At 36.9% G+C, this 23,643-nt stretch overlaps 2 protein-coding genes and 1 pseudogene across 7 annotated transcripts in view; 2 read left to right on the forward strand and 1 right to left on the reverse strand.

Annotated features, from left to right (window-relative positions):
- Nucleotides 1-21,451, reverse strand: part of SRSF11 (serine and arginine rich splicing factor 11) — a 43,842-nt gene extending 22,391 nt beyond the window's left edge. For 2 of the 6 annotated variants that reach the window (XM_047082486.1, XM_047082485.1), the window contains exon 1: nucleotides 5,036-5,438. In XM_047082486.1, the coding sequence (XP_046938442.1) occupies nucleotides 5,036-5,235 (200 nt within the window). In that variant the 5' untranslated portion in view covers nucleotides 5,236-5,438. Of the gene's footprint in view, nucleotides 1-5,035; nucleotides 5,441-5,461; nucleotides 5,481-21,368 lie in introns of those variants that run through there. The other 4 variants (XM_047082481.1, XM_047082482.1, XM_047082483.1 and 1 more) reach the window with 4 other exon arrangements.
- On the forward strand, nucleotides 1,557-1,656 carry LOC124516758 (uncharacterized; annotated as a pseudogene).
- Nucleotides 21,452-21,607: 156 nt separating the features above from the next.
- The window catches only part of LRRC40 (leucine rich repeat containing 40), a 48,601-nt gene continuing 46,565 nt past the window's right edge, over nucleotides 21,608-23,643 (forward strand). The window contains exon 1 of the mRNA XM_047085350.1: nucleotides 21,608-21,758. Coding sequence (XP_046941306.1) covers nucleotides 21,608-21,758 — 151 coding nt within the window. The remainder of the gene's footprint in view (nucleotides 21,759-23,643) is intronic.

Raw genomic sequence — 23,643 nt, forward strand, 5'->3', positions numbered from 1 at the left:
TAACAATGCTGCACCCATAGTAGTGGAAAGAATGTCCTTTCAACAATTTTAGAAATAGCATCACTTTTAGAAAGTGTATCACTTTGTATTTCTTACATATCCACCTTTTTAGCACAAAATTAAAAAGTTCTTTAAATTATGCTATCATTTCATTCTTAACACCTACCACGATGGCTTGGGAAGTAGTAGACACTTAAATTGCTGGAAAAGTGATCTCTACTATTTCTCTGACACTGTCATCTGACTAAAGGAGAAAATGACTATATAGTAAGCTGTTGAAAAACATCAACCCAGTGAACAGTTCTTTTTATGAGAAAATTAGGAAATACTGCCTACGTGTTCACAGTGTATTTCCATTAATTCAGCAATTAAAATGCTTCGTATTTTTTCTATCCATTCATGTCATTGCAATATTACAGCTATTGCTTGCAGCTATTATTTAGCTATATCAAACCTGTAAGTGGTGGGAAGCTAAAAACATGAATAATTAAATACTATGGAAAAGAGAGTCGTAAGTCACAGTTAAGACAACACAGAAGGGCAAATAATTCATCTCCCCCCACTTCAAAAGATCTTTTTTAAAACCATTACTATTTGGACCCACGGGTACACTTTTCTATGTTCACTTAGAATTTATTAATAAAAGACACATACTAATAAGATAGCATGTTAGTTTCAGACTGATGCCTGAAATTAATTTTTTTAAATTCTTTTTATGTTTGAGACAAAAAGAGAGAGAGCATGCGTGTTGCACGAGCAGGGGAGGGGCAGAGAGCCAGACACAGAATCTGAAGTGGGCTCCAGGGTCTGAGCTGCCAGCAGAGCCCGACGCAGAGCTCGAACTCACGAGATGACGTGAGCCAATGCTTAACTGAGCCACCTAGGCGCCCCTGAAATTAATTTTCATACCTTAGAATTTTGTGCAAGTACCACTTCCAAAAATATAATCTTGTAAGAATTAATGTAGATGAAGCAGGGCTGTTGAAAAGAACTGAGAAGCAAGATAGGAAAAATTGAGCCCTGTATGATGCTTTTGCCTTTAGGTACAGAGTGATAGTATTTTTCCACTGTTTTTTAAAGTGTCCTCTAAGGGTTGTTTCCAAATCTTTTGGGATGCACAAAGAAAATTCAGATTTCTGTTTTTCATCAAGCCTAATGAATCTGAGAATCCCTTTTGTAGGAGGGCTTTGATTCATAAGATCCACTGTTAATATACATGCCAACTAAAGTATGATAACTAGTTTAGGCCACCGATAACACTTTTTCAACTCCCACTTTAATACTGTTAACCAAACCATTTCTGGGTGGAAAATTTTGAGCATACAATCATAAACAAAGGCATCTCTTAGGCTCCCAAAACAACAGGTCAGTGACAATGTTAACATTCACCTGAAAATATGACTCTCTTGCCCTAATATGCCCTCTCCTTGTGTCCTTATTCAGTTATAAAGAAATACAGTAAAATGTTGCATTCAATTAAAAAAAGAGTTTTTAAAGATAACGTTACCAAACTATTCTGTTGCTTATACTTATTACCCCTGATATACTTATTTTTGGTGCTCACTTCCACAGCACATACACTAAAATTGGAATGATAGAAGATTAGCATAGCCCCTGTGCAATAACACTCAAATTCATGACATGTACCATACTTTTAATTTTTTCTAATATATTTTTTGTTACAAGGTTTGTAAACTTTTCCTCAGAAATTTAATGTATTACGATTTTTTTTTGCTGTGAAAGAAAACTAATTTTATTTTTGTTTTCCAGTTGGGATAAGCAAATGAGTTCCATATGAGTTTGTGAATAGTGAATTAACTTTCAGCGACTTGAAATATCAAATATATACTATATCAGAATCTGCTATAGTTATGGAGCTGGGTCTACTTGGCTATGCCTTCACTTGAAAATAAAGTCTTTTGGTAACTATAGAAAAATAATCTATTTTTGGTTATTTAAGTTACTGATGTGAACCTTCAACTTAATGTGTAGCTTTGACACATGCTTCCCTGGGATCATTAACCCAATGAACTCTCTGGTTATATTCTCCATTCTGAAATACACTAAAACCACACATTTAAAGAATACCTACTAACTGTAAAAGAATGATTCCACTCATAAGTTGCTTGGCTAAATAATGGAAATCCTTATCAAGCAAAGCAGTGAAGGACAATCACAACACTGGGGTTGAAATGCTAGTTCTGACACTGGTAGAGTAGTTTGGGAGTGCAAAACAAACTGTGAATTTCAGTTCACTCTTCGTAAAACAGGCTCAGATAAAATAGGAAAGCATCTAGCATATACTAGACATTCAGACAATGTTGAGTTTCCAATATGCAATTTAGGAACAAACAGAATCAAATTAACTATTTTCCTTTAAAAGAGAGTGAGAGAACACCGACAGAAGCTTCTCAAATAGCTGTATGGCTGTCATACCAAAGAAAGGGTTAGAATATTATTTTTTATGAAACATTATTATCACTGGGTAAAATTATAGGCCGGAGAGGGGGACTCAATAATGAAACAGAGGGAGAAACCTTCTTGAGGAGATTGTCACTGAAATGTCTGACATAATCCCAGGTCCTAGAATCTCCCTAGCCCCTGCCAATAGGCATTTATAAATCAGCGTATCAGCATGTCAGCAGTGGTGGGTTAGGGCTGTCATGCTCCCCAGGTGATGCTGGTGACACAAGAGGCCACATATTCTAAAAGAGGGAGGAAGCTAAACCTAACCTGTCAGTTGGTAATTAGGGCTTTAGAGAAAAACAAAGCAGTTAAGTTGAACAGAGAAAGCAGGAAGCAGCAGTGTTTTATTTCTATACAGGGTGATCAGGGAAAGTTTCTCTGATTAGGTGACATCTGAGTAACAAAAGGAAATAAGCATGTCATAGGTATACCTCTAGGTGAAAAGAGTTCAAGGTGAATATAAATGCCTTTTGAGGAAAATAGAAAATACATATACCTCCTTAAAAAAGTGGCAAATGTGTTTCCAATAGATTTTATATATTCTGAACCATTCAATATTGTTCTCTAAGTAAAAAAGTAGAGTTTTTGAATATTTTGGAATGATGAACCTTTCTGGAGTTCTATGTCAGATTCCATACCACATTATCCCTGGCAAGCTACCGCTGAAAACTGTAGTAAGCTTACAGAAACTGTCCATAAAGTATTTCCAAATTATGCAGGTCAGATTAGCAACTGAGACTTACATTAACAACATTAAATCAACGTAAGTAGAAATCTACATCCATACTATTCAAATCACGAAGGCCACTAAGGTAATATTAGCATCTACTACATTGTAACCTTACAGTTTCAGATGAGAAAATTATATGTAGAAATATATATGAAGGGATCAAAGAGCAAAAATGTGTCAATATTTATCTGCTCTCTTCCCAAAACAGGGAAAAGAGTTCTTAATGCACAGCACTCCAGATCATGTTATCTGATGCACATCAGTTATTCTGTTTCTGATGGAACTACTCCTTTGATAATAAAGCAAAAAAGTCAGACTCTGGTCCATCATGATTCTAAGATGTTGATCATTCATTAGGTAAAAGAGGAACCAGTAAACAGCCAATACCTCTGTCATCTGTTTATAAACGCATCATAAGAACAGCATTTTCAAAACTAACAAAACATTGTAAAGTCAGCAACTGTAACGATATTCTCAATAACTTGTCAGACTGGAAAGAATTATTTCATAATCAATCCAGTATGTCAAATACTTCAAGAAATAACATGATTACAAAAATCATATGTGTCACTCTCATTTTCTGCCTTTTTACTGTTTATCAATTTCACTAACAACTTGATAAATGGTATGTCGTGGGAAAATGGAATAAAATATTTTTGTATGCTCATATTATGAAAGCTATTTGCCCTCCATTACCAAAGGCAGTCAAGTTTCCATTCAAAATAACAAAATGTTCCCCGAATTCTACACTTCGTGAAAATCAAGCATCTCTCTGCATGAATATTTCCCGAAAACTAAACACACCAATCTGAAAACACTAAGAAATCATTTGAAAATATTTTAAGCAGAAAGTGATGAAATATGCAAAATACTTAATACTGCAGTATAATCAACCTGTTATTTTAGAGTAAAAATGTACTTAATGATTTATTACAGCCACAACAGTGGATTCCTTGAGGACTCCAATTTCCTGTTTAGTACTTAAGTGACATCATAAAACTCTCAATGTACAGCGGGTACCCTGCGTTCATTAGACAGTAATATTTGAATTTTCACTCTTCACAAAGAGCACATCATTTTATTTCAAATGTTGGTTCTAGTATTTATCACGTAGCTTACTTCATAGCTTTATTTTTTCTTTGCAATTAACCCACTCATTTAATATTTTCGCAATGAGACAACAGAATAAAAACAAAAAGCCATCAATCGAAATTCAAAAATTTAACATTCTATTAAATTCCTCTCAAGAACAATTGTGAAACATAAAGGTGTACATTTTTTAAACAAAAGAAAACCTTACGTTTCGGCTATAACCCATTTTTGTCATTAAAAAAATTAAGTATTAAGGCTCACTGAATTGTCAAAGAATATTAACTCAAATATATTCACTGCGCCAGAATCAGTTAACGGCAATACATAACAGTTAAGTGAACTGACACCAAACTTCACTATCAAATTAACATAGGAATGAATAATTTTGTTACTTTTCAAAGAAATCAAACATCTGACTTAAAAAAAACACAAACTATATACAAAATTCATAAAATTTAGTTTGCCTTCCTCTCTCTCAATGCTCAAAGAACGACCACGTTGGCACAATTTAAGAAAAAAACCCAAATCCTGAGATTTTAAAAGGCTGTGCCTCTTTAATCCCCCAAACACTGTCTTCGCTTCTTTGCGTTAAGCCTAATACGCAGTTTCTTTCACAAGTAAATCAACAGCCTGCCTCAACTAAAGCAACCCGGTCCAAGGGAGCGTCGACAAGGGCCTAGGAAATGGTGTAGTTAGGCCCCGAACGGGGAGGAGTTAGTAAAAACGGTGATGGTGGACGATACTCACTCTGGCGGGAAGAGGCGCAGTTCGTCGATCTTGCCTAGGAAACCGAAGAGGGTCCGCATCTGCTCAGAGCTAGCGCTCGGGGAGACATTAGTCACCTGGATTACCTCGGTGCCGCCGCCTCCGCCGCCACCGCCGCCGCCACCGGGCCCGCCGCTGGGGCCCGGGCCCGCAGTACTGGGGACGACGGTAGTGTTGCTCATGGCGCTGCTCGCGTTCTCGCTCCTGCTTTAACACATCAAACACACAACAAACAGTGAGAGGGAGGGGGAAGAGGAACCGGTTCGCCGGAGAGGAGACAGACGTGTGTCCGCTGTTACAGCCGCCGCTGCCACCGCCGCCGTTCCTCCACCCCGCCGCTTGTCGGGGGTGGGGGGGGGCGAGAGCGCGCGAGTTCGAGACCACGAGAAAACAAACGGCCGCCCCCACCTCGCTTTCCAACCACCTCACTCGCGGGCCCGAGCTCCCCACAATGCCTTGCGGCGCAAGGGCGCGTCACCGTCGACCCCGCCTCGCGCAGGCCCAGCAAGCCTCGTCCGCAGCCAGAAAAATGCGAGGCACCGCGTCTAATGGAGGTCGTCGTCCCTCTTCGCTACCCCCACCTTTTTTTTCTTTTTAAGAAGCGGAAGGCATTAACTTTAAAAAATAACCATTCACTCCTCTGCAAAAAACTGCACACCTTAGCAACTATTCTTATTAGAAATGACCACGATATTTATTTCTTCACACAGAAGAGCTACAGATCTGTCCAGTTACTACGGAAATTTCCTCGCTAGTTACCAAATTTTCCTCCCCATCACTATACAGTTATAAACCTTTACATACATTTTGGAAACATTAACTTTTTAACCAATTTGCGTTGCCACTAAAACCTTGAAAAGAGATTTCAGTGTTTTACTTTAGCGCTTAACACGCACATTTTATTTCACAAGTTGACTTTTTAAAAGCACACTTTATAGTACCTAAATATATTCAAGTATATGATCTGAAATTTCTACAGAAAAACTTGATTTACATACATATTATCTTGCTTAAAATAATTTTGAAGCTTTGACGATGAAAAATTGTCTAATTTTTCAACCTCATCTGAACTACTCACCCATTTTATCCAAACACGTGCAGTTCCCCAAACCTGACAAAATCTTTCATTTCACTGTGCCTTTATACAAATTATTAATGCCTTCCCTCACTTTATCTGCCATCCTCTGTGGGGCCTTCCTTCCCTCACACAACTTCTGCAAGCTGACTTAGGGCTTCCTCTTCTCTGCTCGACAACAGAGGATACATATACTGTATTTGTTATGTTGACATGTATCTCCTCCCAAAGCCTTTGAGTTTTCTGAGTCAGTTTAAGACTCAGGGAAATGTCTGTCACATAGTGAATGTCCAATAAATGTATTAAACACATGAATAAATATGCCTTAATGACAGAGCCATTTACTCTAAGACGATTGTTAAATATTTTACTTGCCCCTAAATATTTTTGGAGGCTAACACCTGAAGCTAAAACCTGAGGTCTTACAGGATATTTTTGTTCGTTAATACATCTATGCAATAAAGAAGTCAAGAGTGTAATTTGTGAGAGATTAGAACACAAAGTTATTGAGATTTGGATGTAGAGGCAATTAGCTAGGTTTATGCACTAAGTCCCTTCTACTAGTTCTTATAAAAACAAGGGGTAGGTTGGTTGCATGTAAGCCTCAGTAAAATTACAAATTACAACTAATGGCATGTCACTCATTGGTGTGTACTTGTGAATATAAAAAATGTCTGATAATTTATTTTCTCACTTTGAAGCTAACACATGTAACTGCCAATTACAGACTCTTAATTTGTTAAAGTTAATTTGTATCAGGACACACAAAACTGAGGCTGCCCTAGTGGCCTGGCCCAAGTCATAAATCTAAACCTAAGTCAGCCTGCACCTATGGGAAACACCTACCTCAAGAAACCTAACTTACACCAATCACAATCCTCTAACTCAGCTTTTGGTTAATTTATCTTATCTAGAAAACAGGGCCTGCTAGCTTTATAAGAAAATCCCTCAACCTCCTGGCCAATCATGTCCTATTTCTGTGCTGCTTCTCCTAATCTTCTCTAGAACATGCTCTTGTCCAAAATCTTTTGGGAAGGGTGTTTAACAGTTTGTGAGGCACCGTAATCCCCCAATCCATGGATTGTCTTCCCTGGAATAAAGGACATCAAACTCATTACCAAATTTGTTTTTGCTTTGTTTTGTCATATGAAAAGTTCAACACTTACTAGAAGTACCTATCATGTGCCAATCCTGCTACATTGTTCTATGATAAAAGGACAACACAAAGGCAGGGTTCATACCTGCCTTTTTTTTTTTTCTTTAATGTTAGCATCTTTATTCTTTATTGGTGGATACACAGGAATCTTTTATGTTACTCTACATATATCTGACATATTTCATAATTAAAATTATACATTCAAACCAAAGAGAGTTTTGTGGTAAGATAAAATCTTTTAAACCATCAGAAGCCAGTTTATGTATGATGACTCACTGAATATGCCAATAGATGGTGTTTCCAAATGGAGAAACAATGTGGCAAAAAAGAATCTTATTGTAATAAAGAGGATTTTCGAGTATTTTCAAGTCATCTGATAGGTAGAAAAAACACTAGATCTAGAGCCAGAAGAGTGGTCAGAATACCACCCTGTCATTTATAAAGTGTGATTTGAAGAAATTTCAGTTCACTTCTAGGAATCTACTTCAATCAGGACCTGAATCATAATCATGAAAATCTTTGTAGGTCTAACAAGTAGATTAAATAATTAATTACCTTGAGTTATTGTTATATGATGCCCATAGAAATAACTAAAAGCAAATAAATATATCAAAGTAAATAACAAGTATATCTATTTTTATATCTATTTTTTATGTTTATTTATTTTTGAGAGAGACACAGAATCTGAAGCAGGCTCCGAGCTGACAGCATAGAATTCGACATGGGGCTTGAACTCACAAACAGCAAGATCCTGACCTGAGCTGAAGTCAGACACTTAACTGACTGAGCCACCCAGGTGCCCTGAATCTATAGTAGTTTTAAATCACTTCAGATTTGTTTAGGCTCCTCATTAAACATAACTATAATATAGAATCTGAAGATGGGTATAATGGTCATCTTAATTTACTTTAACCTCCATATCATAAATGTTGTTAAAAACTTACAAATTCCTTCAAGTATTATGCACCTGTTATGTTCCAGGATTTTCCTAGACACTAGGAATACAGTAGAGAAAAGATAGTCAATGTCCCTGATCTCATATAACTTTAGTCTGACAAACTTTCAATGAATAAACACAAAGATGTATGTGAATAATATGCCATGATGAAAATAAACCAGGATAAAAGATAGGGGAGAAAGTGTTATCGAGCTGAGACTTTAATAAAAGAAGGAAGCAAACCTTTTGAATTTCTGGGGGAAGAGCAATCCAAACATGAGAAATAGCAAATTAAAAAGATCCCAAGGGCAAGAATAAGTTTGAAGCTTTCAAGAAAAGTTGGAAGATCATTGTTTATATTTCAGAGAGACTTATAAGGAGATCCTGTCAGTATCATGTGGAAAGTGAAGTGAAAGAAATATGTAAAGGGAAGGTCACAGCTGATCTTTGGGAGTAGATTGGGAAGGCTTCCAGCTATATCTGAATGAGAAATATTACCAGTGTAACCAAGATTTAATGCTATTTCTAATCCAAAGCAAAAAGTAATCTGTCATTTTGGCCTATATACCAGTCATATTATGGCTTATATAGTCATATAATTGTTTTTGGCCTATATATGCATGTTATAGTGCATGATTTCTGAAAGGCTTTTGGAATATAGAAAATAACTTATAGGTTCCCCATAATGAAGTCCTATTACTTACAGGTGGGGAACAGCCATTATCACACTGCTAAGATATTGGCAGGAATATGTTGATATTCTGTAAAAGAATATTAGAAAGTAATACTTTACACAAATCTTCAGAAATAATACCAAGCTTCTTAGTCATAATGAACAAGCTTTAGTACTTTCCAATTTAAAGCTTCTACAAAGATCTCGTGTTTAAAAGAATGAAACTAGATCTCTATCTTACACCACTCACAAAAATTAACTCAAATGGATTAAAACCCTGAAACTATAAAACTTCTAGGCAAAAAACAAAACAAAACAAACAAACAAACAACCCTCCCCCCCCCCCACACACAACAACAACAGGGAAAAAGCTCCTTGACATGGGACTTGGCAATAATTTTTTGGACACCAAAAGCACAAACAACAAAATCAAGAACAAATGAGTGGGACTACATCGAGCTAAGAAGCTTCTGCATAGCAAAGGAAACCATCAACAAAATGAATGTAAGTACAGAATGGGAAAAATATTTTTGCCAACCCATAGATCTGATAAGGGGTTAGTATCCAAAATATACAAGGAACTCCTACAACTCAAGAGCAAAAATAAATAAATAAATAAATAAACAAACAAACAAACAAACAAATCCAATTTAAAAATGGGCAAAGGACCTAAATAGACATTTGTTTAACAGTTATATGAAGTGATGCTCAGTGTCACTAATAATCGATTAGGGAATTGTAAATCAAAACTATAATATCACCTCACACCTATCAGAATGGCTAGCATCAAAAAGAGAAGAGACAACAAATGCTGGGGAGGGTGTGGAGAAAAGGGAACCTTTGAGCACTGTTGGTACTGTAAATTGGTACAGCTAGTAAGGAAAACAGTATAGAGGTCTCTCAAATATTAAAAATAGAACTACATATAATCCAACAATCTCACTTCTGAGACTGTATCTGAAGGAAACAAAAACACTACGTTGAAGAGATATATAAACCCCATGTTCACTGCAGCATTATTTGTAATATCCAAGACATAGAAAAAACCGAAGTGTCCACTGACGAATAAATAAAGAAGTTGTGGTATGTATATGTATGTGTATATATATATACACAATTGTATTATCATTCAGCCATAAAAAACAAGGAAATCTGTTCATTTCTGACAACATGGGTGGGACTTTAGGGCATTATGGTCCCTGAAATAAGTCAGACAAAGACAAATATGGTACAATTTCACTTATATGTGAAATCTAACCTCTCCCCTCTACTGCCCAAACTCATAGAAAAAGAGATCAGATCTGTGGTTACTAGATGTAGGGGTGAGGGTAGGGGGAATTGGAAGAAAGTGGTCAACAGGTACAAATTTCCAGTTATAAGATAAATAAGCACTAGAGATGTAAAACAAAATGACTATTTAAAAAAAATACATTTTTTCCTTTCTATTATCTATATGAGATGATGGGTATTAGCAAAACTTATTGTGATAATTCACAATACATTTAGAGCAAATCATTATGCTGTACACCTTAAACTTATACAGTGCTGTGTGCCAATTATATCTGAATAAGACTAGGAAAAGAATACTTATAAAGATATTTCCAATGCAAAAAACAAATCTCATAATTTCAGCTGGAATTTCTTCAATTAAAAGATAGAATAGGCACAGGTATGTATTATCACTCTACCCACTGGATACCATGTTCCCAGTTGGATAAGTCAAGCAAGTCACCTGTTATTGTTAAGATACGCTTGTGCACACTAATAGAAAAGGCCTCCAAATTGACACAATTTTGCGAATCTGCAAAAGCAACAGAGTTTTAATCAAATTAGTTGTTAAGCAGCAATTTCTCTCTAGCAAATAACACTTTTTTTTTTTAAATTTTTTTTTCAACGTTTATTTATTTTGGGACAGAGAGAGGCAGAGCATGAACGGGGGAGGGGCAGAGAGAGAGGGAGACACAGAATCGGAAACAGGCTCCAGGCTCCGAGCCATCAGCCCAGAGCCTGACGCGGGGCTTGAACTCACGGACCGCGAGATCGTGACCTGGCTGAAGTCGGACGCTTAACCGACTGCGCCACCCAGGCGCCCCCAAATAACACTTTTTGAGGACAGGGAAGACAATGTATTTGTCTTTGTGTTTCCTGATGCCCAACAATATACTAGAAGAAAGTCAGTATTTGACAAAATTTAGGAAGTATCATTTATGTGCTAGAAACTTCACAAATGCCTCACTCACATAATCCACTCAGCAAAGGCTTGCTGAATGAAGACAGGAATGTACTTGTTAGATTTACAAGGAAATCTGGTTGAGATAAACTTTCCAAGTATTTGGCTATATATTTTTTTCTCTATGGCTATAGAAAGTAGTAAGAAAAAATAGGAAATAAACTGCTGCTTACAGATCCTCAACTTAAAAAAAACTTATCTGCAGATCTATCTTAATTTGAATTTCATTAAAAAAAGGTTTTTTAAGGTTTTTTAAAAAATAAAATCTACACCCAATGTGGGGCTCAAACTCACAACCCTGAGACCAAGAGCTGCACACTCCACCAACTGAGCCAGCCATAGATGCCCCTTAATTTGAATTTCTAATTTACAATTAGAGAATTATATTTCTAATTCTATAAATTAGATAATTCTATAAATATTAATATCTATTTTAATTCAAAATTGTAAATCTCACGCTCCCCTTTCTTCTTCTCCATCTAAATGAAGAGAAGAAGCTAAAGGATAGTTAGCATTATGCGACCAACAGATAGATGGATGAATGGACACACATACTAGGACAGAAAAAAAGTCTACTTAAATTTATTTCCAAATACTAGTTTTGTATTAATTTGTACTGTCTACCAGTAGCAGGAATATCTATGTTTTTCAATTGGACAGTACAGGGTCTATTAATACCCTGAATATTAACATAGAGGAAAAAAGTAGTAGTTGGAGCATTAAAATGCTGTTGCCTATATATACATATGCACAGTATTCACAGCCATAATGCATATGTATTACTTGGAAAATCACAACTTACTTCTACAGATTTGTTTGGCTTTTTGGATTGAAGAGGGTCAACATAAATACTTGGATGGAGAAGCTCCAGATACAACTCAATACTATCCTCTATGTTATAGAAGGTTCTTTTGGAGTTTCAACTGGGAAAAGGCCATTTGAGGGGCTGCTTCACAATCGTTAAAAAAATTCAGTAGAGTTACACGTATCTTTATTCTAAGTAAGCAGTTTCAAGCATTTTAATATTAAAGTTATCCTTAATCAAGGAATTAGGCATCTGCACCATTTGAGCACTTATTTTTTTCCTATGGTATAAAATTTTCTGTTTATGAAGGAAAATTATTTCTAAGGTCTGATAAAACTGGGAAAAAAAGAAAGTGTGTTCAACTCAGTAAAAAGAGGACCTACATTGGAATGCTTTTATAACGCCTTTTAATCCTGGCAACACTTAAGGTGATTATGAATGCAGACCTAGAGTTAAACTAAAGGGGCTCTACCACCAATGAAGGGAATTGTGACCTTTGGCTCACTACTTTATGCTTCACATTCCTCATCTGAAAAATAAGGATAAGAGTGGGTTGTTATGAGGATGAAAATACTAATACAAATGCTTAGAAAAGAAAATATTAACTTCTATTATTATCCTTACTCTACAAATTAAAAATCTTCCATTTTCAAAAATGAATAGTTACCTCAACTGGGTTCCATTTTATTTACACTATCACTATATTTTAGGCTAGTACTGTGCCTTAGACATCATTCACATGAAAGATATTAATCAGAAAAGCTAATATATATAGAAGAGTTTCTTAAGATCTCACTTTAAGTTTGTTTGTTTTTGAGAGAGAGAAAGAGCACTGATGGGGGAGGGGCAAGAGACAGGGAGGGAGAGAGAATCCCAAGCAGACTCCACACTGTTAGCACAGAGCCCGATGTGGGGCTTCAACCCATGAACTGTGAGATCATGACCTGAGCCAAAGTCAGATGCTAAACCGACTGAGCCACCCAGCTGCCCCAAGACTTCACATTTTAACATAGGTTTTGTTTTTGGCCTATTTAAAAATTATAAAGTAATAAATGCCAAATGTTAAATACTAAAACTATTTAAGTGTTAAAAAGTCCAAGTCCCCCATTCCACTCCTCTGTGCATGTTCTCAACCTTTATAATAGGGGCTGCCTATAATTAGCCATGTGAGCCCTAATTCCCTTATGTGAAAAATGAGGACAAAAGTACCAGAGTTTTTAAAATTAAAAATAATATGAATATGAATCACCTAGCATAGTGTCCAGAACATAGGCACTCAATGAATGGTATCTATCATTATAGGAAAGTCTGTGTTCACCTTATCTTTTCAATGTCTTCCCTCAGAGCATTATTGTCAAACGTGAAAATATTTTGGTAGTAAACATGTAAAACTAATTACTAGGTGTCCTTTCTTCTTTAAGAGGTTGCTACAACAGAAAAACGACACCAACAGATTTCAAATTTTCATACTCATTTTGATCCTAATACAAACAGCATGCACAAATAATTGATAATGGCTAAACAAAGCATCCCTTTTTTGGTAAAATGCAAATGTTTCATGGAAAAATCTTTCTAGGAAGGCTTCAATTACTTTTCTACATTTTTAGAGCAAGAGTATTAGTATTCTTATTTTTAAAAGACACAAGCAATTGCATATATGCTTGATTAATCTTAAAAGTACTATGACATGGGTTAGAGCAACAGACCATCAAATGACCAAAGCACAGAAAAAAAAAAAAGGAAAATATTACTAAGTACATGAGACCATCTGAATTCCTGACAAACGATAAGCTAAAGACCATAATGCTTTTTCCCAAATGCCATTCCAGTCACTTGAAACTGTAACTATGAACTGCAATTAGCTCACATTAAGGTCTAAAAACACAGAGATGTTGATCAAATAATTATTTTGGATAGAAGAGATGGTGGAAAAGTAACTTTCTTGGAAATGAATTAAAAACAAAAAAGGTCAGTCTCTCTAAAATGGAAAATAATCAAAGCCGTATTAACTATGTAAATTCAGTAATGAGGGCAAAACATGTATCTCCAGAATGATGAAGAACAAAGCTGGGTTCACAGATTTGCCTTGTAGGGACCAGATATGTATGTATGTACATAGGTATGTATTTATTTTTTCAAAAAGTTTATTTACTTATTTTGAGAGAGAGAAAGAGCTCAAGTGGGAGAGGGACAGAGAGAGAGGGAAAGAGAGAAACCCAATTAGGCTCTGTGCTGTTAGCACACATCCCAACACAGGGCTCAATCTCGTGATCCATGAGATTGTGACCTGAGCCGAAATCAAGAGTCAGATGCTTAACTGGCTGAGTCACCTAGGCACCCCAGGACCAGGTATTTAAATGTTCACTAGTATTTGAATATCCCAATGATGGTACCTTTCAAATTATTGAAGTATACGTAACTGTGATATTTTAAATGATGGGGAAAAAAAACCGATGGGGAAAAAATTGTGGACAGTCTTAAAGGTTCTTAAAGTTAAACTAGTGTTTATCTTAATTTCAGTTGTGAGTATAAATATTCTGTCTTGAAATCTGAGTATCAAATTTTTAAATAAAAATCTATTGATTGTGATTATCAACAAACTATCAAATCATCCTTATATTTCTTATCAACTTAAGTTGACACTAAGAAAAAAGTCTCAGTGACCATATATCTTGTCTTATTAAAACTTTATAAAAACCGTTCATATAGAACAATATACGCCATGTATAATCATGTAATTTTACTTCTTTTTTTTTTCTTAAAGTATTGAGCAAATGAAGCTGCAAGCTGAATTCAACGGAACAAAATTGTCAGCAGGGGTGATATAAAGTCAAATTTTAAAACAGTGGATTTTTACTAAAACCAATTTTTAGGGGTTGGGCCTGGGTGGCTCAGTTGGTTAAGCGTCCGACTTCGGCTCCGGTCATGATCTCATGGTTCGTGGGTTTAAGCCCCAGGTCAGGCTCTGGGCTGACCGCTCAGAGCCTAGAGGCTGCTTCATATTCTGTGTCTCCCTCTCTCTCTACCCCTCCCCTGCCACACTCTGGTCTCTCTTTCCAAAATAAACATTGGGAAAAAAAACCAACCATATTTAAACAGATTTATTTACTAGTGCTTTTGTATGTATTAATATAAAGATAGAATGATATTATAAAGCACACTCTAGGATTTGGTGCCCTAATTTTCTCTCTGTATTACTTTACTACTTTAAAGCAGACAAATTCCTAAACCCTATAAAATTAATATTTTCAGTCAGAGAAACATTAATCTTGGAAAAATGAGCAAGAAAATAGCTCTCAAAGGTTAGGAGTAGGAATCACTGGGAATAATGGGAAACAATCTCAGCTGATTTTAGAAAAAACAATAAACAATACCATAGTGCCTTTTATTTAATGACAGAAGAAGACTGCTTTATAACCACCCATTCAGCTTTTTTTCAATAGAAAGTAAATAAACCAAAAAATAAAACTAATAGTAATTAGGATTTTAAAAAATGTATTTTTTAATTAGTTCCTCCACTTTTCTTCACAGGAAAAACACTAGCATGTAAAAGCCTTTTTAAAAGATGGAGGGGCGCCTGGGTGGCTCAGTCGGTTGAGCGTCCGACTTCGGCTCAGGTCACGATCTCGCGGTCCGCGAGTTCGAGCCCGGCGTCGGGCTCTGGGCTGATGGCTCAGAGCCTGGAGCCTGCTTCCGATTCTGTGTCTCCCTCTCTCTCTGCCCCTCCCCCGTTCATGCTGTGTCTCTCTCTGTCTCAAAAATAAATAAACGTTAAAAAAAAATTAAAAAAAAATAAATAAAAGATGAAAATGATAGTTTCCTAAAGCTGGTGGACCAAAATTCTCTTGTATTGAAAGTAGAGAGAAATATAAGACCCAACACTTGAATCAAATATTAAACTACCTAGAACAAGCTCACTGCTTTATGACTCAAAAGTGAAAAAGCACAGGGAACATACAAATGAATTTCCTAAAATAAAATGCACTCTCTCCATCAGAAAAAATTACCAAAAATTTTGTTGTTATTACAACAAAATACAATTCAAATCCAGATTTAAAACTATGAATAAAAATGCAAAATATGTACTGTCTTCAATGAAATAGTATAGAATGTTTAAAAGTTGGTAGTTATAGGCATAAATGGAAAACAAACGTGAAACTGCAAAATGAAATTTTTAAAGAAAACTGAAAGACGTGTCCTATATAATTTGCTCTCAATTTTGATCATTTAAAATAACTTACTGACGGGGCACCTGGGTTGCTCAGTAGGTTAAGTGTCTGACTCTTGATTTGGCTCAGGTCAAGATCTCATGGCTAGTGAGATTGAGCCCCACATCGGGCTCAGTGCTTACAGTGTGGAGCCTGCTTGGGATTCTCTCTCTCCCCCCTCTCTGCCTCTCTCTCTTTCTCAAAATAAATAAATAAAGACTTTAAAAACATAAAATAAAATAACTTACTGACAGAGGAAGGGACAAACATAGAAAAAATTTGAGTAGTAAGTATATTAAAATGTAAAAAATTCAACTTAAGAAAACATTTAATAAGCAATATATGTTAGGTTCAACAATTCCAATCAATAACAACAGTGTTAAAAAGCGAAATGCTCTCTCAATAACTTTACAATAAGATAGCAGTTCTCACTGATTAGGCAATATTCTGAAAGATAAACAATACTAATTCAAAGTAGGCTACATCTAAATCTCTTAATTTACAAACACACACACACACACACACACACACACACACACACACATCCTTCCTAGAAATGTCTGAAAAGCAAATTCACTTTGCTCTTAGTTGGTAATATTTTTTAAACAAATGTGCTTAAAAATTTTGCAGAAATTAATGCCATTTTCCTTTACTACTGTTTCTCTTTTGCCTCAGTAAATCCATCTTACCTACTGTACCTTTCAGCTTTGAAAAAAATCTAACAAGTCAGAGTGGCCAAAATGAACAAATCAGGAGACTATAGATGCTGGAGGATGAGGACAAACAGGAACCCTCTTGCACTGTTGGTGGGAATGCAAACTGGTGCAGCCACTCTGGAAAACAGTGTGGAGGTTCCTCAAAAAATTAAAAATAGACCTACCCTATGACCCAGCAGTAGCACTCCTAGGAATTTACCCAAGGGATACAGGAGTACTGATGCATAGGGGCACTTGTACCCCAATGTTTATAGCAGCACTCTCAACAATAGCCAAATTATGGAAAGACCCTAAATGTCCATCAACTGATGAATGGATAAAGAAATTGTGGTTTATATACACAATGGAGTACTACGTGGCAATGTGAAAGAATGAAATATGGCCCTTTGTAGGAACGTGGATGGAACTGGAGAGTGTGATGCTAAGTGAAATAAGCCATACAGAGAAAGACAGATACCATATGTGTTCACTCTTAGGTGGATCCTGAAAAACTTAACAGGAACCCATGGGGGAGGGGAAGGAAAAAAAAAAAAAAAAAAAAAACAGGTTAGAGTGGGAGACAGCCAAAGCATAAGAGACTCTTAAAACCTGAGAACAGGGGCGCCTGGGTGGCGCAGTCGGTTAAGCGTCCGACTTCAGCCAGGTCACGATCTCGCGGTCCGGTCCGTGAGTTCGAGCCCCGTGTCGGGCTCTGGGCTGATGGCTCAGAGCCTGGAGCCTGTTTCCGATTCTGTGTCTCCCTCTCTCTCTGCCCCTCTCCTGTTCATGCTCTGTCTCTTTCTGTCCCAAAAATAAATAAACGTTGAAAAAAAAAATTAAAAAAAAAAAAAAACAAAAAAAAAACCTGAGAACAAACTGAGGGCTGATGGGGGGTGGGAGGGAGGGGAGGGTGGGTGATGGGTATTGAGGAGGGCACCTGTTGGGATGAGCACTGGGCATTGTATGGAAACCAATTTGATAATAAATTTCATATATTCAAAAAAAAATGTAAAGAAAAAAAGTAGAAAGGCTTCCATTTTAAAATCAAATTAACTATGGAAGGATAGTGGTTATTCTTGATGCCTTCCTTTTGTTACCTTCTACATCAAATATGTAATCCTCACCCACTCTTGTTAATCTTGCCTCCTTTACATCCTTCAAACTCCTAGATAGTCCTCTTGATCAAAACAGGAACAATCCAGTGTCATCTCTCATCTGTATTCATGCATCATCTTCCTAGGGAGATACCTCCCGTCTTCATACATGCTCTTTCTTCCCTGGGTTCATCCCCAAAGTTAACTTCTGGAAGAAAAAACTTACCTTGTCTCTCTCCTGATTAAAAATTCAGTGTCTCCTATAATGGTTAATTTATGGGTCAACTTGGCTTGGCTATAGTGCTCAGCTGTTTGATAAAATAATACTCTAGATGTTGCTGTAAAAATATTTTTTTAAGTTGTAATTAACATTCAAATCAGTAGATTTTTGAGTGAAGCACTTTACCTTCTGCAATGTGTGTGGGCTTCATCCAGTTGGTTGAAGGCCTTAAAAGCACAGACAGATTTTGCGAAGAAAAAGGAATTCTCTTCAAGATTTAAACATAGAAACCTTGCCTGCATTAGTTTTCAGCTTTCTCTTTATCTCTAGTTTGATGGATTAGATAAACAGATGGATAGATACATACATACATACATACATATGTACGTAGATAATAGATGATAGATAGATAATAGATAGAGATAATAGGTATAGAGACATAGATATAGGTAAAAAAAAAAGAAAAAAATCTAACATGTAGCAATGTTCTTAAGAGTAATATGGATATGTCTGAAAATGTCTTATTAAATTTTAATGGTAGAGACATGCCACTCTATCTTACTTTGATAATAGTTTACTTTCTGTTATGAAACATAACAGCATTTTTGGCTGGTGTACTTTTTTAATAAAGTTTATCCGTTTATTTTGAGAGGGAGAGAGAGAAGAGAGAGAGCAACTGTGCATGTGTGCACAAGCAGGGGAGGGGCAGGGGAAAAGGAGAGAGAATCCTAAGGAGGCCCTACGTTCAGTACAGAGCCACATGCTGGGCTCAATCCCACAGAACATGAAATCATGACCTGAGCCAAAATCAGGAGTTAGACGCTTAACCAACTGAACCACTTAGGCATCTCTGGCTGATGTAATTCTTAGGCTCCTATATTTTTTGTTTCTTCACTTTCTTTTTTCATTTGGCAAAGAAGATAATCACTTTCTTTTTTTTTTTTTTTTTTTCATCTGGCAAACAAAATAGAAGAGAGAAACTTTCCATTACCTTATTAAGATGAATATAATAAGTGCAGCCTGGCAAATTCTGTTTCAAAAGGTAATTATTCAGTAGATGCCTGCCCCTGCACAGGAGACATCCATTTCATATTATTTTAAAAATCCATTTTTTTTTAAAGTAAATGCTTTTGCTGAAATGCTCAAGTTGAAAAAGGATTGGCTTTTTTGTTTGTAATGCATTCTTCCAAAAGTAATACAACTGCTATAAATTGCTAAGTCCCATGAATATAAACACATACATACATATATGTATGTATATAAAACTATACTCTCTCATAACGGAGCTCAATTCAAGTTGATAAGCTTTCAGTTTCTACCAATTTGAGATAAAATATGTAACTTTTCTGTGTGAGGTAATAATTTTCACCCTCACTTACTTAATCTGCACTTGGTACACAGTACAATATACAGTTTACTATAGATACATAGTAGTAAAATGTTTACCTCTGTCAGTTTATATCTATTGAAGTTTACCACAAGTATATGGTCACTTGGAGTTTTCAGAATTACTTTGCCATTAAGCAGAATTATGCTCTTCTTATACAAAGTGCAGCAATGTTTATTATAATTATATGTCAATAATGAAATATTTAACTTCACATAGAAGCACAATAAATGAAAATATTATACCTTGCCCATTCTTTTAAAAAATATTGAAAAAAAAGAATCTATGGTAGGGAGAGGTGGTTACTGTAAACTTTTATACTTGAGTAATTCACCCCCAAAGGCTGTTAAATCCTATGAAAGAGAAAGTGTTTTCTCTAATATAAAAAGCCTCCTTTAAAACATAACTGAAGTGTCCCTTAAAATGGTTCTAGGATAAAGGTGTTGAAAATGATGAAATAAAAGCCACAAGGCAAGTCATAATGATAAACAAGAAAGATTTTGGAGAGAGAACTAGGTTCACCTTCTTGACCATACCACTTACAGAAACTTGTGACCTCCAGTAAGTTTCTTAATCCCTTTTAGCCTCAATTTCTTCACCTGCAAAAATAGTTATTGTGCTAAATAAGAGCAAAGGAGATATTATTAGCACTGTGACTGGCACTTAGTAGGGTGACAATCATCATTACTGTCAAGATAAACTTGGGCTGCGGAGGAGGCTCATTACGATCCTTGCATTAATACCCACTCTCCTTCGTTGGTAGTGTAACTACTGGTACCTAGCTGTTACTCACTTTCAGTGTAAAGGACTCCAAAGAACTAAGAAGAATACAGAGCGAGAGGGGGTTAAAAACCGAATTTTACAGGTAGCAAGAACCTGGACTCTGGCTGCAGAATTTGTCAGTGGGCCGTCATCGCACTTTTCAAAATTCTGCTGGTTCGCAGCCGAGTTGATGGAGGGTTTGGAGATTTCCCGGTTAGGTGCATGCATTTTAGAACAAAATCACTTCAGCCAAAAGAAAAGTCTAGCACCCAGCACAGGACTGAAGATGATGACTTCCTTATTATTTGTTGACTCAATCAATACAGGTGTACATTTCAGGGAAAAACTATCCAGGAAAACCGACTTATTGAATAAAATTTTTATCTTCTATCCTGGAGTCCCTTTCCTCACCAAACACTCAATATTTAAAGTTCTATCTTCACTTAATTATTTAAAAAAACGAACGAGAGAGGAATTATCCCTAAATTAATGAAAAAGGAGTAAACTTTAAAAACGGTCAAACTGCCTACAGTTAGTTACCCAGCTGGTAAGCTACAGAAGCAGCTCCATTAGAAATCACATCTCCTGCGCTTCAAAGTCCAAGCTGTTTTCAATACACTAAAGTTTGCGCCTCCACTTATCTCCGTAAACTGTCCAGTAGAGAGAACATTTATCATTGATCTTTCTTTTTCCTTGTCTGATGCCAGCCCTTCCATTTCACGCTACCTCCTATGCTGGGCTATAAACTAAATACAACAACAGGCAAGCTGCACGAATTCTAGGAATCGCGGTATATGCGCGAAGAACAGAAATCTGTTTTATCTTCTACTCCAGACGGATGTCCGGCGCCACCACTACAAACGACAAACACAGGCTAGGATCCAGAGAGGCTGCAGACCGCGCCCAGGTCTCAAGTTTTGGTCAAGGCCCACGTTCAGGCCAGGCGAGGAGAGAAGGTTATCCTTCCCCGACACCCTGGCCAAGGCGGGAGCCCAGAAGAGTAGGTTGGAGTCGCAGTAACAGTACAAACAATAAAGCCCAAAGTCCCTCTTCAGTCCGTTAAGCGCACTTACTTGAGCAAAGTAATTCCAAGACACAGGGCCGGCACCGGCAACGGGAAGGGCTCCTCTACCCTCCGGCCCAGGCGCTGGCGGTGACGACATCGGGGCCGCGCCGGCGAGAGCTAAGGCCCAGCTCAAGGCCACGAGCACAGCGCGCGGAGCGCGCGCTCTCGACAGGGGCGGGGTGACACGCGGGCGCCACCTTTAAGCGTCACGCGCGGGGCTCTGCCTCTAGACTTGAGGGTTTGAACATGTCGCGCCTGAAGGGAGTGGCCGAGCGGGATCCCCGAGTGGGTTTCAGAGCTGAGAGGAGAGACTGCGGTGCCTCCGTACCCCAGGGTCTTTTAAAGGCAGCGAGGAAGAGCGGCCAGTTAAACCTGTCGGGTCGGAATCTTAGTGAAGGTAAGATCCAGAGGTACCACCCGATTGTGCTGTTAGAAAGCACTTGCCCCTGTCTGGCACCCTTTCCTTGGCCTGCTTTTGGCCACTGCCACAGTCTCCTAGCTAGGACTCCCAGGCTCTAATTCAGGCACTCATCACAGTTACACTGGTTCGGTCAGTACGGTTCGGTTCCTACTTTCTCTCAAGGAATAGTGAGCATATTTCCTAAATTGAGGATCAAGATAGATGTCACACAAAGTGAATTTGGAACCATCCTGAAAAACCTAGTAAAGATCAACAAGCACAGATTTGGACACCATGAATAATAGCCAAATGCTCTTTTTATTGTCTGTTGTGTAAAGGAGGGACTGGGAAGTGGGTAGAGAGAATATAGCATTCTTCCCATAGTGTTTTTCTCTTTTATTCAGATTTTAGGCGATCCGAGATTGAAACCTTCCATTTTTCATCTAATGATTGCTTTTTTATTGTGCCATGTATAGAGCAGATGAAGCAAACACTTGCTGAACGAATGAAAGGGTATATGACATAAAATCTCTGCTCTATCTGCAAAAGCTTTTTATCAGTGGGAACGTAAATATTTTAAAACTACAGATATACATACACATTTGCTTTTCTCAGAGCCTGGAACAGTTTCCTTGATACCTGACTAGGGGTTACTTGCTTCCTGTAGGACTCTGCTCAGAGGTCACACCTCTCAGAGGCCCTTCCTAACTACTCTATCTACAAACACCATTGCTAACACTGTTTTCTTGTTCGATTTTTTAATAACATTTGTCATTATCAGAATTTATTATATATTTGTTTATAGTCTTCCCTGCCTTCTCAATAGAATGTTATTTTCAAGAAGTCAGGGAGCTTTGTTTTATTCGTTGTTGTTATTACTAACAACCCAAAATAGTACTTGGTACGTGATAGATTCTTATTAAATAAATATTTGTGGAAGGAATAAGTAAATGAATGAATATTTGCAAATAGTAAATGGTATACTGGAATGTACTTTTTGATTGGACCCAGATGATTTTGTCTAGTAAGTTTAAGGGAGCAAATGAATTTTGGCTCTGAACTCCATGATGACATGATCAGGGCCGTTTAGGTTATCATTGTATAAACAGAACCTAACAAAATTACTGGCACATATTAGGTACTCCATAAATTATGTTGAATAAGTGGATGTATAGTATTTCATAGGGGAGAAAAATATAAATGGGAGAAGCACATGGTATTTGTAGTTTATTATCAAAAAGAAATCCTTGTTACCATAATGTAGAAGGTGTTTAACTGTAGCCTTCAACTTCTCTTGCCATTCAATCTTTGCCACCCAAACCACTGTAATTCTGAACTATGTAAAGTCCCTTATGGGGCCATGCTCTTTATCTCCATATCTTTGCTCATGTAACTTTGAGATGCTTAATCTTACTGTGCCTTATTTTCTCATTTATAATGTGTTTGTGATAATAGGACCTACTAAGGTTTAAATGAGATAATACACACAAAGTATCTGGTACTAAAAAGTACACAGTAAAAATGAGTATTACTGTTATTACTATTAACATTGTAATAACTTTCTAAGTGCTTTCCTGGATTTCTTTAAATCTCACCCTCTAAATCAGTGTCATCATCAAGATATCCTTTTAAAAGGATTTATCTTTGACAAATGCCTAATGTCATGTATCCACCATTACGGTATCATAATGAACAGTTTTACTGCCCTAAAAATCCTCCGAGCTCTACTTATTCATTCCTTATCTGCTTCCCCTGAGGCCTGGCAGTCACCAGTCTTCCTGTTCCTGTAGTTTTGCCTTTCCCAAAATGTCATATAATCGAAGTCATAGGTAGCTTTTTCAGATTGGCTTTTTTCACTAAGCAATATGCTTTTAAGGTTCCT

This window comes from Lynx rufus, unplaced genomic scaffold (assembly GCF_022079265.1).
Source record: "Lynx rufus isolate CCGP_SWC_20201006 ecotype Redwood Valley unplaced genomic scaffold, mLynRuf1.p SCAF_2, whole genome shotgun sequence".
Taxonomy (NCBI): domain Eukaryota; kingdom Metazoa; phylum Chordata; class Mammalia; order Carnivora; family Felidae; genus Lynx; species Lynx rufus.